The 16,011-nt window shown below is 45.4% G+C and overlaps 1 protein-coding gene across 2 annotated transcripts; it reads right to left on the reverse strand.

Annotated features, from left to right (window-relative positions):
* Positions 1-2,513: 2,513 nt before the first annotated feature.
* On the reverse strand, positions 2,514-15,869 carry FAM83A (family with sequence similarity 83 member A). 2 transcript variants are annotated; one of them, XM_066176575.1, is made up of 6 exons: positions 14,739-15,869; positions 14,596-14,637; positions 13,901-14,510; positions 10,935-11,102; positions 9,350-9,474; positions 2,514-4,659 (listed from the first exon to the last, which is right to left on the reverse strand). In XM_066176575.1, exons 3-6 carry the CDS (start codon positions 14,474-14,476, stop codon positions 4,113-4,115), a joined length of 1,416 nt encoding a protein of 471 aa, XP_066032672.1. In that variant the 5' UTR covers positions 14,477-14,510; positions 14,596-14,637; positions 14,739-15,869; the 3' UTR covers positions 2,514-4,112. The 2 variants fall into 2 exon arrangements, with proteins under 2 accessions (XP_066032672.1, XP_066032664.1); XM_066176567.1 differs by having other exon boundaries at positions 14,596-15,869.
* Between the last annotated feature and the right edge of the window lie 142 nt (positions 15,870-16,011).

A 16,011-nucleotide genomic window follows, 5' to 3' on the forward strand; every position in this document is an offset into this window, starting at 1 on the left:
TCACAGGACAAGCTGGAAATTATTTCCAAGATCTCTTGCTCTATCACCTCCCCAGGAATGGAGGTGCAGTTGGAAGGCCTAGTGAGGGTCCCAGAAAAGGAGAAAGAAGTATGGTGTGCAATGGTTGAGGAGTAACGCCTGGATGGTCTTTGTTTTCAGAGGAATAACAGGGTAAGACCAGGGAACTGGGTAAGACCAGGGAACAGTCTGTCCCACAAAGAAAAAAAAAAAAAAGGCAGCAGCCTGTGGAAGAACTGGCAAACTGCTAACGATGGACATGGAGGAGGCCGAGGTACTCAATGTTTTCTGCCTCAGTTTTCACTGGCAGCCTCTCCTCTCACACCTTCTGAGTCGATGGCTCTCAAGGCAGGGACTGGGGAAGCAAAGTCCCTCCTACCATAGGAGAAGATCAGGGTCGAGAGCACCTGAGGAACCTGAACATACCCTAAGTCTGTGGGACATGGTGAGACGTGTCCTAGAGTCCTGAGGGATTTGATTGCTGTAGTTGCCAAGCCATTCTCCATGATACTTGAAGTCATGGAAGTCAGGTGAAGTCCCAGGTGACTGGAAGCAGCCTGTGGAAGAAACAACCAGTGAAATGCTCTCAGGTTCACAGGCAGCAAGCACAGGGAAGGTCCTCGAGCACAAGCTCCTCTGGGTGCCTCTAGCGGGAGCAATTGCCAGTGGGATCCGCTGGGAGTTGTATGTCCGGGCACCAGGATGCGCATTCCAAACCATCTTAATGGATGGCGCTTGCTCACAGGACACCAGCTGAAAGACCTGCAGGGATAGTTCTGGCTGGGGAGGGGACATGAGGACACTCTGGAAAACCCTGGCCACACCCAGCCTATTCATCCAGCTTAGTTCCAGGGTGTGAACGCAGGGGCAGCTGTGGGTTCCTGGCGCCCTGCAAAACATCCTTTCCTGGTGCATGACGGTCCCTTGGGTAGTGGCACTTGCCTGCTCTCTGTTCCCCGTGGTGAGGACATGCACAGAACCAGCCCTGACAAGAGTGTCCTCATCGTTGCCACCACCAGTGGTGCTCTGACATGGCAGAGTTGCCCTCCAGGAAGCCCTGAGGCTTTTCTTAGGCTCTGCAGGGGCCCACATGGGGACTTCACTGCCCTCCAGAATGCTCTAAGGCCTCATCTGGGCTTTGCTGGGACCTGTTGGAGGCCCATGCTGCCCTCCACAAATCCTCCCATTCTCAGAAAGCCTAAACACCCCCAAAACCCCCACTTTTAATTAGAAATTCACTTCTGCAGATAATCTGGAGGTTGGCATAGGCTACATTAATTTAAGATTTTTAGCCCCACCTAGATCATCTTCCTTCAAAATGGAACAAAATAGGAGGGCAGCAGGGGAATCCAACAAGCCTCAGCAAAGCCCAGATGAGATGCTGAGTCACTAGGGAGGGTAATTAGTGGCCTTTGCAGGCTGTGTGCCCAGAGCTGGGTGCAGCACTGCAGGTGGGGTCTCACCGGAGCAGAGCAGAGGGGCAGAATCCCCTCCCTGCCCTGCTGCCCATGGGGCTTTGGATACAGCCCAGGGCACATTTGGCCTTCTGGGCTGTGTGTGCACAGTGACAGCTCACCTCCAATAAACCATCCAGTATTCCCAGGTTCTCCTCTGGGCTGCTCTCAAGCCGTTCATCCTCCACCCTGCACAGGTCCTGTGGATTGCCCCAGCCCAGGTGCAGGGCCCTGCACTCAGCCTTGTTGACCAAGGGGTTCACGTGGGCCTCCAGCCTGTCCAGCTCCCTCTGGACAACGTCCCCTCCCTCAAGTGACTCACCCGCAGCACTCAGCTTGCTGTCATCCTCAGACTTGAGGACGATGCACGGCGTGGTAGCCGAGTTTATCTGAGCCCTTCCCTAGAGGCAGATGGACAGGGCAGGTCAGCACCTGCCATGGCCTTCGTGACAGTTTCTGCAGCTGCCTATGAATGTTGTCCTTTATCACTAAGTTGTGGGGGCCTGTTAGGATTTTTAGTATAACTCATTGCTGAAATTGTAAACTGACTGTTTTCTATCAAAACTGAAATTCCATTCACTTGATGTTCAAGTTCAGATGTTGTCGGAACCAACACAAGCTGTTCTCCTGATCCAGCTGAAATGAACTCTTAACTCACAGTGGTCCTTCTGGATTACTAGCTTGACCCTTACCTACTTTTCACTAGCTATGTTCTCCAAAAGTTTTGTAGGAAAACTGTCTTGCCCCACAGAGGTGAAAAGAGCTCCTTCATGCACTTCACAGGTCATGGCCTGAGGAAATCAAGGTCTACAAACTTCTCCCTACATTCCCCTCTGTACCACCCCAGCTGGGCCACAACAGGATCAGTGAAATGAACCACACTGAGAAGGAAAATCTTAATTAATCTGTTAGGACACCTTAATTCTGTTCCTGTTGATTTCAAAAGAAATAAAATATACTGCTTCTTCATCTGGGCTTTGACTGCATGGGACTCATTCAGCTTTTGAAAGAGAATAGAGTAAGGTGTACAGGACAAGAGAATATGAAGAAAAAAAAAAGCCTTTTATTTGAATGGTTGCTATATTCAGATAATTAAGTAAAATTATCATAAGAATGAAAATCAAATTTCCCTTCTCCCTGAGGAATCCAAAAAATGTTGCTATGTACAGAATTTACAATTATATGCAATAGTTGATTATTATTATGGACTCCAAAATTTGGTATTACTGGTTAAAACACCCATACTGAAGCTAGAGCAGGATGTGTCCATCCTTTAACTTTCATAATGTTTTTTAAACTTTACAGGTATGCTTCCAAAAGGATTGCTCTTCCAAGGATGAGAAACCTTCATCACCTGAATACAATTATCATTGTCCACAGTCTACATAATTAAATTGTATTCCTTTTTGGGCAGGTGAGAAGTTCAAGTGTGTTTGGGGTTCTGTTTTCTGTTAGGAGGCAGATAAAAGATTATACAGAGCAGGTGTGGGGGAAAAAATCTACTGATAAATCAACAGCTGTTAGGCATCTTGGTAACTCTGGATAGAAGTCCTTTGTTTCATGAATTTTCTTACTAGGGCTTACAAAAGCTTCCTTAGATTTCATGGATTATTTGGCAGAAAGTTTTTCTGTTTTGGTTCAAGCTGCTGAACCTCTGTAACTCCCTTTGTAGCTGTAGTCCATGGGTACTACAGACACCCAGTTTATCTTTAAAAATTAGAGGCCACGAAGAACTCGGCAATATCTCTAACTTCATGTTCAATCAGATGACCACAGAAAGGATTTCAAAGATCCATGTGCAATTAAATGAATTGGAACTCAGTCCTGGTGTGTTACTAGTAGGACTTGGCTTCTTTAACTCAGCTTCATTTTTCAGTCTGAACCTTCACAGCTGCTCTGCAAGAGGAAAGTTGCCCTGAGCTGGTAGGATTGGAGGTTTGTAACCAAGTGTGCTGGCACACACCCGTGTTGCTGACCAGTGGAAGTGAACGTACGGTGAATGTAAGGCATCTTGCACAACTGGAACTCTTGGTCTCAGTCCATGTCAAGGGTACCAGGCCCCTTCCTAGGAATCCTTGGGAACAGCTGTCCTTGCTGTGCAGCTCAAGCAGAGAGAGTTCTAAGACAGTGCTGTGGCAGGACTTGTGCTTCACTGCCAGCCTGAAGGCAGTCCCCCTAAATCCAGATTAAGGTTTGATGAGAGCACAAAGGTAGCCTGGTGCTGCCAGCATGGTCTCTTTGCCACAGAAATAGCAGCCTTCAGTCTCCTTATTCAAGTGCATAAAATGCATAGTAGTAAACTGTGCCTTACCCCTTTCAGTTGCCTGGACGTAAGAAACACAGTTACTGTCCCTCTGGTACACGAATATACTGCCAGGGGCAGGTGACAGGTAGAAGCAGTGTTGCACTGTGAGCAGCATTATTCACATGTGTTCTTCCTGGGATCCTGATGCACCTGAGGTTCACACATTAGCAGCCTCTGTTTTTTAATCAGGGAAATGAAGCATCCATAAGCAACAAAACAAGAGGCTTGAAATCATCCTCATTTGTATTATACAGATCTTCTATATTCATCAGTACACAAGCGATTGCTAAACAGGTCCTCACTACATTTACTTGCATTTCTAAACAAGGTGGTTATTATGCAAACAGGTTAGCTTTGTGGAGGCATCTCCAGGAGGAGCTTAACCCTGTCCTGTTCGGTTCCTCTTGCCTGAGCCTCATAGGTCTGTAAATGTTCATGTTGTTATAGGGAACTGTGGAGTTTTCGGCCATGTAGTGTGGCTGATAGTAGTTAGGCTGGATGGCCTTCTGTGCAGGCGGGGGAGTGAGTGAGACATAGCTGTGGAAGGAATTGACTCTGTGGAGAGGTGACTGGGGGGAGAAGTTGCTGTTGAACATGGGAGTTCTTGGGGTCTGCTTGCTGTGGTGGGTGCTGCCGGCGGAGAGGCTGCTGAAGGAGTCGGAGAGGGTGTTGGCGCTGCCCTCGTCGCTGTAGGGGAGGCTGCGCGGGGCGGCCCAGCTGCGGCTGAACAGGAACGGGAGGCTGCGCGGCGGGGTCTTGGGGCCGCGCACGGGCTTGGACAGCGCGTACAGGTGCCGGAACTCCTCGTCAAACAGCTCCACAACCTGGCCCGTGAACTTGGAGAGGAGGTTGCGGTGAACCTGGCCACACAGCCACGTGAAGCTGGAAGGAGAGACAAGGGAAGGGTTAGAGTTAACGCCGGCCACCAGGAACTGCGGATCCCCCGCAGGGGTGATGTGAAAGGCAAATGTGTTTTACTGCTGAAGCTTCTTGTCTAAACACAGGATGAAGATGGTGTCGCAGTTGAATTTCAGGTCAGTTCACATCAGCGCTCTTTGACTTGGATCAATCTTTGTTATTGCAGCTGCCTCAAAAACCTTCAAGAAACCTTGTAAAGTTATGCAACCTCCTGAAGGGCGTGGCGATCCAGATCCACTTCAGGGATAAATGTCAGATGAAATACCCCAGGTATTGTCTACTCCATGGAAAGGAGTTTAGACCCTTCTTTTGGGGACCTCTCTTTCATGCACAGTGCTTAAATTCAGGTATTGCCACGTCTTACACACACATAAATTGTACCTCGTACCCTGCAGCATGCTATGCCACTTGGTAATTCTCAGTCACTCTAAGTGCCATCAAAAAGACTAGGAAAAAAAGAACCATACTTTAATTTTTTCCATAATCTTTCTTCATTGGTCAAGAGAAACACATAAAACCCCAACCTTCCTGTCACGTCCCACACCACAAAAAAAGCCACCACACCTGACAAATGCTTGTTATCTTCACTACAGAGAAAATGAAATTACAAACATTTCCTACAGCATTTCCAAAAATAAATCAAATACTTTGCTATAAAGTAAGGGAGAAACACCACAATAGTTTTAATTCTGGTATTTCAGAGAGACACCTTAGGATAACCCACAGTTTGTTAATTATTTTTCTTTTATGTGCTTCCCTAATCCACTCAGCAAACATAAATTTGTGCTTCTGTAAAACCACAAGCCAGCTTGTTTGTGTTGCACAGGCTGCCATGTCTGAGCAGCAGCAGCACCAATAAAATGAGCATAGTTGAGAGAATGAAATGTCATTACTCCCTGAACTGACCAGGGCTTGAGCTGTGCAGCAGAGGTTACAGAGCACTGGTGGATTTGAATCTGAGGTTATTCTGTGTTGGCCAAACTCTGCCATGGTTATTCCTGTGTGACTTTATTAGCTATGCTGGATTTGCACAAGGGCTGCTGAGAGCCAGATTTGACTGTAGGTGTGTGCACTTAAAATCTTGTCATGTTTTGATAAAACTCCTGTGAAGCTCAGTGGGACTGACAGCCTGAGCTGATACTGAGGCAGTAGGACAGACAATTTACATCTGCTTGTCCAGAGCATTCCTAAAGAGATTTGGGTTTGAGGTATACTGTGGTTTTATACTGTTGCTTCAAGAGCAAGGGGAGGAGTGAAGAAATTGGTTGTTCAATGCCACCGGGCACCCACACAATTTATACTGTACATTTAATGACTGGACACGAGGACACACAATAAGTTACCAGAATAGAGGTACTTCTCATTCACTGTGTTCTAACCATTCTGAATATGGACAAAACCATCGGAGCCAAGGTAAAGAGCACAGCAAGCTAACTCCCTGCTGGGTGCGTAACATCTGCTGTGCCAGCTCAATATTGCCTTTATTCACTAAGGAGTGCTCTCTAAACTTTCTCATGTCCTTCATCCAATTGTTAAATAGGTCAGGAATAAATACAAAAATGCACACAAATTTTCGAGGTCATCTACATTGAAGTATCAGGTTTATACTTTATATGCTAGAAATACATCTAGTTTGTAGAAGAAAATTTAGAGAGAAATAAAAATCAGTTACACTTGTAAATGGCTTTTAAAAGCCCAAAAAATTCAGAGGAAAAAAAACCCCAAACTGTTCTTTCCAATTTTGATAATTTATTCCCACATGTATCTTCCTGGAGTACCTGACAGACAGATACTACAGTTTGTAGATCATTTATTTTACCTGTAACCCTTGTAAACAGAGAAAGTTAGATCAATTGAACAGCCTAGAGGTTCTCCAAGAACTGATGGTAGATGGGTGAGCTTGAAGTTACAAGGTAAGATCTTTGTGATTTTAGACAAACACTTGTGGTCTTGTGTAGCCAGTCACAGTAATTTACAGTCTGTGCACTTTTCTGAAGAACAAAACAGAACTTGGCATAAAAGACTTAACAGGTTTTCATTGGCTCCATTCTGAGAGAAAATGCATTGTTTAGGGTTTAGGCCTAGTTTTGCTCCTTAGTATACAATTCTGAGTGCTCTTTTGGGACAAGCTCAGAGGAGTCTGTTATTGTCACCACCTGCCCAGGGGGATTGTTTTTCTCCCAGGCTTTTTTGGCTGAGGCCCATCAAACGAAAAGAAAGCATGAAGAGGTGATGCCTGACTTGGGGCCAGCACTGTATGACAAATTCAGTCACTGATCTCAGCCATCTTTCCAGGGCTTTGTCCTATGTCTTGTTACAGACCCTCTCACTTATGATTGTCTCAATCAAATCCTACCTCTCCTGTTCAGCACTGGACTCATTTTCTAATGGGTGTCCTCTCTGCATTGCTGGAGCTGCAGTTCACCAGGGATGTTCTCATCACTGTGTTTGCAGTGCTGCAGCAACGTGCAGCACAACACACATGGAATCTGAAGTGGAAGGAAGGACGGGCTGGGGTTTTCAGCTGGGCACAGGTTTGGGTTGCCCTGCATGTTAATGTTGCCTGCTGGTGGATAAGCTGTGTGGGAGAAACCTGCCCTACCTGAACTGATGCTCCTGGCAAAGCATGTCCATGTTAGTTGTTAGATCTGACTCTGAAGAGGCCAGTGGCTTTCAGAGTGGCAGCCAGGGAGATACTCAGCTGCCCCTGGGGATCAAGGTCTGTACTGTCTGCTGTTTTCATTCTGCCTTCTTTTGGAATGCTAAGTTCATGCACTATCTAATTTCAAATTATTTTAAAAAGTGGAATAACAATTATTATAGGATGAGGTAGAGTGACACAGAGACATCAAAAAGAAATACTGCATTCTAACCCCTCACCATAGACACTGGCAATAAAAATAGAGAGTATGTCCTGAAGGGCTATTTTATTTCCTCAGCTTGTTTCCCCCACCACTATTACAACATCATGCAGAGCTCAGCACTTTGGTGAAATTTGGTGTTGTATTTTAAAAACTTTGTATCAGTTTCAAGATCTACTCCAATGTGATTTCCAACAAATGCACAGCAGAAGAGTTTGAGTCTGTTTCACTCAACATCATTCTTGTTTATACCTGAAGAGGTTGGTGGATAAGATTTAGGCAAAATAAAAAATATCTTTCAGATGAATAAAGTGAGAGCTAGCAAGAAATGCCACATACTGGTAGCCAGTTATAACCCGTGTTAATTGCAAACTGGTGCTGAACGTGCTGAAGTTAAATAGTTTCTTTATAGTTTTAAATACATTTGTTTCTCACCAGCCTCTCTGTGTGCTGGATATGAAATTACATAGTTTGACAAGGTACTTGAAATTAGAAGATATTTGACAGCAGTAGTGAAAGACAGAAGTGACTGCACAGGATTTCAGGTGTTTTTAGGTTTTTTTGGTATTGAAGAGAAGCCAAAAGGAAGCTTCCTGGTCAAAGAAAATAAATCTTGTTCTGTCCTTCTCCCACCCATCCTTCACTTCTACTCTGTCCAAGTCTGCTGTTGGATTTCAAAACATCTTTGGCAAGATACTAAAAAACGCCCAAAATAACTAGAAAACAAAACAAAAAAAAGTCAGTAAAAAACCCCCAACCCTGAGTGTCCACTGAATTTTGTCTGATAACCATTTGGAAATGTTCATTTGGAAATGGAATGAAAAGTGGGTGCCTGTGTTAGTGTACATCTGAGCTCCTGCAGCCCATCCCCACAAATTCACTTTCTCCTTCATTCCTATAGTTCTGTAAACTTCCTAGTGGCACGGTTTTATCACACCAGAGGCATTTACTCTTCCAAATCGTAAACTGGGATTAAGAAAAAGAATCACATCCTTTAAATTAAATAATCACCTCTTGTATTTTTGCATCTGGATTACTAGGATACACCTGGTCATTTGTGAAACATATCTATGTAGCCATGATGCTCAGAAACTTCATTTATTTGATGCAAGCCCAGAGTCTCCTGAAATTCCCTGACCAGAGGATCTAAGATCTTACTTAAAAATCCAGTTGTTTGAGATGCTATATCCACTACCTGAAATAATTATAGCAGCACAAACAAAACAAACAAACAAACAAACAAACAAAATTTTAAGAAAGGGAAAAAATGAAGGTACAGCAGTTATGTAGATATATACTGCCTACTTGTCAATGAAACACAGGGAAAAGCAGTAAGTCTCTGAAGTATTTCTGTTTTACCTTTAATCACTAAATTTGTCATATGAAGAACAAATCCTCAGATACGCTGAGTGACATATTCTACATTAAGGGATCCCCAGGGAGACAGAAATGTATCATTTCTCATGATCACAACACTTGAGAACCCAAACAATGAGGAAAGCATAATGTTAAGCTGTACACATTTCTAGTTTTGCCCTAGGGCTGCACTGACAAAGTTGTTTACATTAGTTTCTAAACATTTAAATTAAAACCCATGCTCCATAATGAACCAAGAGCAGCTTTAAAGCAGGGTAAGTACATTTTTGAAAAATGCCACATATTTGAAAACATGAGGTGTTTCTTGTTAAACAAAAGCTTCTTACCTTACAAAAATTTCCATGGCACTTTTTGGGAAAGAAGTATTAAAAATCATAAAGGAGTACCAAGACATGAAGTGCAATGGCTTATCTCACCTGTAAGATCCAGAGAGCACATATCTCCAGTCAGAGATAAGAAATTTTTCTTTAATTTGTCCTGAAAATTTCCTGCCAGACTTGGCACAGTAAACCTCTCCAGTAACACTCCGGACTGAAATATTCTGTAAATAAAAATAAAATTGAGTGAATTACATGTCTTTTTAACGAAAAATCAGACAGGGAGGGCCCTTTTCCCCCACTGCCTTTAGATCTTCATTGCCCTAAATTTAAATTTCTTCATGGACTACCTGATGTGATATTTGAAGGTTTGTGTCCAGAGGAAACTTAGCCAAGGTCTCTCACTTGCCACAGGGTTACTTAGTTCACTGGGGACATAAACCTGCATGGAAGCTCACACAGGTGGAGCTGTGCTGTGGGACAGTAACTGACCCTACCCCAGCCAAAAGGAGCATGGATCTGTCCATAGTTGGAAGCAGCCTGTTGCCTTCTACTGACACTCAGGCACAGTCTGCTGTAGCTGTACTCCCCTGAGTTACATTGGCTGTGACATGACAACTTCTGCTTCTCCAATCCATCTGGGCCTGCAAGGACACACATGCTGCTCTGCTGGAGCAGCCCAGACAAATGCTGTCCTTTGGGATCAGATGCAGGTCAGTTTGGCCTGTGGGATGCTCTGCACTGTCCTTGTACCTCAGCAAGTGCCTTTCAGGCCCTGATTCTGCTGTCCATATATACACACTTCGCAGATTCAAGGCCTTAGTAAATGAGAGGCACCAAGGATTTGACTCACGTTGTGGAAGCCCATGTGCTGGAGCAGGAGACTTACAACAAATAGCAAAGGCTTGTTCTCCTTAGGAGTGAGGGTTTACAGGCATGCAAACAGTTATGAACATGCATTATTAATTTTAGCTTCTTTATATGTTTGGGATGGAATTCAGCTGTAGAATACCAGGTGTCTGGTGCATGTAAGATGCCCTCAGGTCTCTTGTGTGCCCACAGCTGCCATTCCAGAGGTCTGTGGCCTCTGCAGTATCACTCATCCCCAGGGAGATGCCATAGGAGCTCTACACCATCTCAAGCAACAACTGAGATAATCCCTAGGAGGGCTTCTTTATAAGCCAGTTCCCTCTGACAGAGATGAAGGCAGATTAAACTAACAGCCACCTAAATTTGAGGGGTTATCTTTAAAAGAGCTTTAACACATTTTAACACACACAGAAACCACACAGTGCAACCAAGCTGTGGCCATGCAAAAGAGTTTTGTGCACCTTCTCCCTGTGGCTGCCAGACCACAGCTGCTGCAGAGCTATTAAACAGAAGCAGCTCTAATGCCTATGTTAGATAACTCTACAAGGGAAATTTAAGTCCTGTTTTAAGACTTCAGGGCCAAGATAAGTTTTATCTAGGGACCTAATGGAAATACCTTACCTTCCTATAATATCCATGGGAAAATGTAGGCATCTTCCAAGAGGAACTGGGTGTGCTAACATTACCTCAGGAAATCTTTTGTTTCCTTTTAATTAGAAGGTGGATTGACCGTAGCATAACCATGCTTCTAGCTCAGAGTGCCTGCAGTTAGACAGACAACTCTCAGCCTAAGAGCTTCACAGAGCCACAGTACCTTGAAGAGATCCTCAGCAATTTGCAACTTGTCGCACATCTCCGAGAAAAGATCTATACTGCCGTGATCGAGCAGCAGGTAGACAAAGACCATGCGCTTATTCGCCGCCTCAAGGAGGTCACAGAGAATCTCAGTGTCTGTGAACACATCCATCACGATCGCTAACACCTTCAGAAAAAGAGCAGAGGCATTAGCAGAGTCAATTTACGTGACTTAAGGTTGAGATGAGGACATTGTGATGTAGTTTATTTGTTTAAAACAATATTCCAATAAACACATATTCAGTTATGTGTGGATATTTTTTCTGGTTTTCTCCCTAAGTGCCTGAATCACTAAACTGATGAAACACATTGCCTCATTGTTTTATTGCTCATGTAAAGCCAATAAAACACACAACATAAAGCCCAAAATGATCCATGAATTTGTAGGTGAAATTTCAGCACTAGGAAACACATTGAAATACTTATCAGAGAATGATAAGGATGTAGCTAAATGAAAGACCATAGCCCTTGCCACACAGCTCACTAGATGTCATAAGCCACAGGCATTCAGCAAGAACCCCTGGATGATGCTTTCTCTTTTATTATTTACATCAGAATAGCCTTAGCTTTAAAAAGCCTCACCCCATTGTTGGTGGTGGGGTGATAGACTCCAACAGCTCCATCTTTTTTAAAACACTGATTTACAAACTAACTATTACAATTTGACCACACATCCATGCTCCCCAATTCACAACTAGCCGAACAGTGTGTAAAAGTCTCAGAACTGGGCATAAAAGTCCTGACAACCATTTAAATGCACACCCTGCAGCCAGTGTGGATCAAGGGAACTGTAAATGTGATATAAAACCAGTTCCATACGAGAAAGTGCTGGTCTTGTCTGATGTCTGCTGTTGCCCATGGAAAGGGTCAATTCAGCCCAGTTACTACCTGACTTATCTTCAGGAGCTGCTTGTTTCTCCACTGACTGGAGAGGGAACCTTTGATAACTGTGTTTATGGGATATCAACTTCAATCAGAGCAAACTTCACAGCATCTCTGTAGATCTGTTTTACTAATTGCTTCCAGCTTCTTCTGAATCTTACTCCAAAGCCTATGCCCACACCTGACAGCAAGCTTATTCCCCTTGCCACCGTGAGGATATCCTACAAGACCAGGCACATCCTGTGCAGCCAGCGTCCTCTTCAGGCAGCCAAACTATTTGTGGAGCAGTGAGGATCCCACACCTTCCTCCTGCTGCCAAAGCCTGGTGCTTCAGAAAGAGCTTTGCCGTGGCTAGGTGAGCACTATTATGTCAAATATTTCCCATTCACCCATCCTGTTAATGCCCCAGCTCCAGACCATTCTCTCTGGTACTGCTTTTCACCACCTGTTCCCAATTTATATTTCTGCACCTGACTTTCGTCTCTTACTTGCAGTACTTCTCATTTCTTTTGCCCGAATTTCATTCTGTGATTTGCACCAATTCCACAAAGGTCTTAAAAATGTAGTATCACTTGCCAATCCTTTGCAGTTTGAGACCATCCATTAACACAGTCATTATTCTGTTTTTTAATTTTGTAATGCATATATCAAATACTAGGCTCTCCAGGACGGACCCCTACAAGAAGCTAATTAATAACTGGTGCCATTGGAAAACCATGCTCAAAAAGCAGTTGACAAATTTATACTATTGCTTCTGCACACTCTCTTAATGTAAATTAGATGATTAAGAGGGTCATGTGAACCATGGGTTTATACTACATTTCCCAATTTTTTGCCTACAAGTTTTCTCTTGTTGGGACAGAAAATTGTTCTGGGTTGATATTTTATCTAATGCCTCTTTTATTATTCCAGAGACATTTAATCTGTTTCTGCATCTTTCTGATGCCTCCAACTTAAAATGAGTGATCTGTAATTCCCCTGGTGTGGTAAGCACTTGTAGGCTTTGAGAGAGCAGTTGCCAACGGGGATCCTTCTCTGTGCCATTACACTCTGTGTTTTCAGGGCCAGCACCTGCCCTTGCAGGGGAGTCACAAAGCGGGAGGAATCCTCTGGCTCCAGAGGGCTCGGGAGTCTGTGCTGGGCGGCACTAGTGCATCCTGGCTTGGCTCCTGACCATTCCTGGGTGAAACTGCTGCTGCTCTTTTGAATTTATGTAAGGGCAAAACTCCTGGATGATGCTAAATACAGCTCTGGAGTATCATATTTTATTTTTTTTCCAGGAAAACAAGAGAACTGCTAGAACACACATGACATAAGTTTTCTGTCCCCCCCTCCAGCCACTCAGTTCTTGGTTTCCCAGAGTGTGGGCAGCCTGGCTTTGGCTTGCGGCTGGCACCTCTGTGGCCTCCATCACCTGTATGTAGTCAGGGGCAGCATCTGCACGTTTCCCACATGCCAAGTTATGCTGCAGAGTCTCTGTATGGAACCCACATGATATTTTAACTGCTACAGGCAACATATTAGGGATGGAAGGTATATTTTCTGAAAAATTTCCTTCCTCTGCAGATGGCTGCTGACATACCAGACATACTTGCCTTTCTTTGGCCCCCCCTTCACCCACATCTCCCATAAATCCCCTCCAACAATTCCTAATCGCTGAGAGCTCACTTAGGATTAATTCTCATTAATGGTGCAGTGGTCTGAACAGATCAAACTATCCTGCTGGGGGTACATGAGAAGGGACAGAGCCAAGCTGTCCTTTCCACAGCACATTTAATCCACCGGGTGAATGGGAGGTTACAAGAGGGAAGAGGGAACGCTTTTTTTAAGCCACCAACATTAAAAAAAAAATGTTGGTGTGAGTTAAAAAAAAAGAAATTTTAAAAAGCACTGCCTGTGTTCAACAACAGGTTCTTCACAGCCATTTTCTAGAGCAAAGCTACACTGCAATGCACAGGGCTTGGATTGAACACCACGTTCACCTGAGCTTGTAAGAGCAAGAAACAAGTGAGTGCAGAGGGAACAGCAGTTTTCTCCTCATACCTGAGTGGTCTTGTGGATGTACCGGCGTATGATGTCCCTAATGTTGCTGTTCTTCTCCGTTTGGAAATACACAGTGGCGGTGGATTTTTCCTTTAAATAGGGCTTCTCAGCTGTAATCCATGTGTGGAGCAGAGCTGGCTCGCTGCTGTCAGAAATGGTGGGGAAGTAGGTCCCTGAAGGGAGTGAGCCGGCGTCGTTCTGCTTTGGCGCGGCTGCCCCGTCGGCACCTGGGGACTCCTGTGCATAGTAAGACTCCCTGGCGTTATCCTTGATGTACTGAGCTTCCTCCGAGGAGAGGAAATCCACCTCACCCTCTTTGCTTAGAGTTTCGAGGTAAGAGTCTGTCCCACCATCCAAGAAGGCGTCGGTGGCCAATCTTATGCTTTCGTTGTGGCTGAAATCCACTTTTGTCAACTTCGGGGACTGGTTCTTGATATCCTCCAGCCTTTTCCTTATCTTGCCCATATGTCTGGGGTGGTTCATGGCTCTTTGTCGCAGCAGCCGATCTGCCGGGCAGGCACCATGCATATGCGTGCCACGGGCAGTGCAATCGTCCTTCTTGTTTGAGGACTGCATTCTGGCATGAAATCGCCTCGGCTGAACGAATTAACTATGAATAAAAATAAAGAGATCTTATTACCACAGGCAAATTCACACTCCCTGGATTTGTCTGTACAATTATCTTCAAAACGAACCTGAAGCTTGTTTCTCAGGTGGTGGTGTACTCCGGCAACAATCTGTTTCCAGATGGGACACAAGTGCAAAGCTGATTAGATTGCTTATCTGAAAGGCACCCACCTCAGCCCCAGGGCATACGAAGGATTCGAGCCAAATTTACCACGGCCGTCGGATTCGATCGTATTTCCCTTCCTGTCGCATCCTGTGAAATATGAGTGAGGAAAACACTCAAGCAAAAGCAGGTAGGCTCCCAAGCATCATTGCACAATCTTCAAAACAGCTTGAGGCTTCTCTGTCTTCCCATAGTATTCGTTAGGGAGAAAAAACAGCCCTGATGTTGAACTGGAACAGAGACAGCAGCCATGTCCATGGCTTCAAAACAGCGAAAAGAGACATGGGTTCTGTTCTGCACCTACATGCTGCCAGGCAGGCTTAAAAATAGATGTGAACTTCGTCACTGTGCCCCGTCCAGAGTACGTTGCTATTACCACAGACGATTCACTCTCTTATTTCTTTAAAGCTTTGTGACTACGCCATCCTATTATAAGAAAAATACCCCTTCCCAAACATCCTGAATATTACGTGGAGGGTGGGTTGTGAGCTGGCCTCAAAGCATCAGAAATACAAACACTCATCACTTGATTGTGCACATTTAGGGCTTTTTTTTTTTTTTTTTTTTTTTTTTTTCCCAGGCTGCAGCTTCTGGAGTCACGTTGCCCCCGTGGCAGCTCCGTGCTGTGTCATTAGGTGGATGGAGGCGCGGGTTGCAGCGGGGTGACAGCGCAGAGCCCGGGGGCAGCCGGGCCGGCCGGTCTGACCGAGGAGAGCAGAGGCGGGGCGGCTGCACCTGCCCGAGGTGCCCATACCTGTGTGCGTGCCTGGGTGCAGCGCCACGTGTGACACACTTCCCTCACGCGGGTGGGTTGGCCCTCGCCCCGGCAGCTCCGGGTCCGTGCTCCCCTGTGCCACGACTCCAGAGGGAGTGCGGGATGGAGGGCATGAGCCGGCCTGGGCTCCTGTGAGGGCTGCTGAGGCCGTGCGTGGGCAGGGAGAGGGTCCCGCCGCCCTGGCCTCGGGAGCACGGCTACTTCAGGGACGCACAGGGATAGGTTTTCAGGGCAGCTTCACAGATTCTCGGTCTATGTCAGGTGGGGTGGGGAAAAAAAAAAATGATCGCACGTAAAGACGAGACAAAGATGTACGAAACACAGAAGAGTATGAAGTGGCTCGGATATTAATCCCGGAGCAACCACGTGGGGCCGAGGAGGGGCGGTGGTGGGGCCGTCCTGAGTTTCTGGGGTGATCTTAAAAACTACCCCGTCCCTCCCTCCACCCCCAACATCCGCCCGCAGCTGCCAGACGCGGCCGAAAGTCACTAATTATCTCCTGACCTGTTCTGCGCAATTAGGCCGAAAATGATGCCATCTAATTAC

Source organism: Chamaea fasciata, unplaced genomic scaffold, assembly GCF_029207755.1.
Source record: "Chamaea fasciata isolate MVZ Bird 193981 ecotype frontalis unplaced genomic scaffold, bChaFas1.0.hap1 SCAF_1, whole genome shotgun sequence".
Classification (NCBI taxonomy): domain Eukaryota; kingdom Metazoa; phylum Chordata; class Aves; order Passeriformes; family Sylviidae; genus Chamaea; species Chamaea fasciata.

What these genes read in the sequence shown, in the direction of transcription:
- FAM83A (XM_066176575.1), bottom strand. Translation starts at nt 14,476, where the DNA reads ATGCAGTCCTCAAACAAGAAGGACGATTGCACTGCCCGTGGCACGCAT. An exon ending in ACATCCACAAGACCACTCAG is followed by an intron (nt 11,103 to 13,900) that starts GTATGAGGAGAA and finishes CTTTTTCTGAAG; the next exon opens with GTGTTAGCGATCGTGATGGA. An exon ending in TTGCTGAGGATCTCTTCAAG is followed by an intron (nt 9,475 to 10,934) that starts GTACTGTGGCTC and finishes TTTTATTTACAG; the next exon opens with AATATTTCAGTCCGGAGTGT.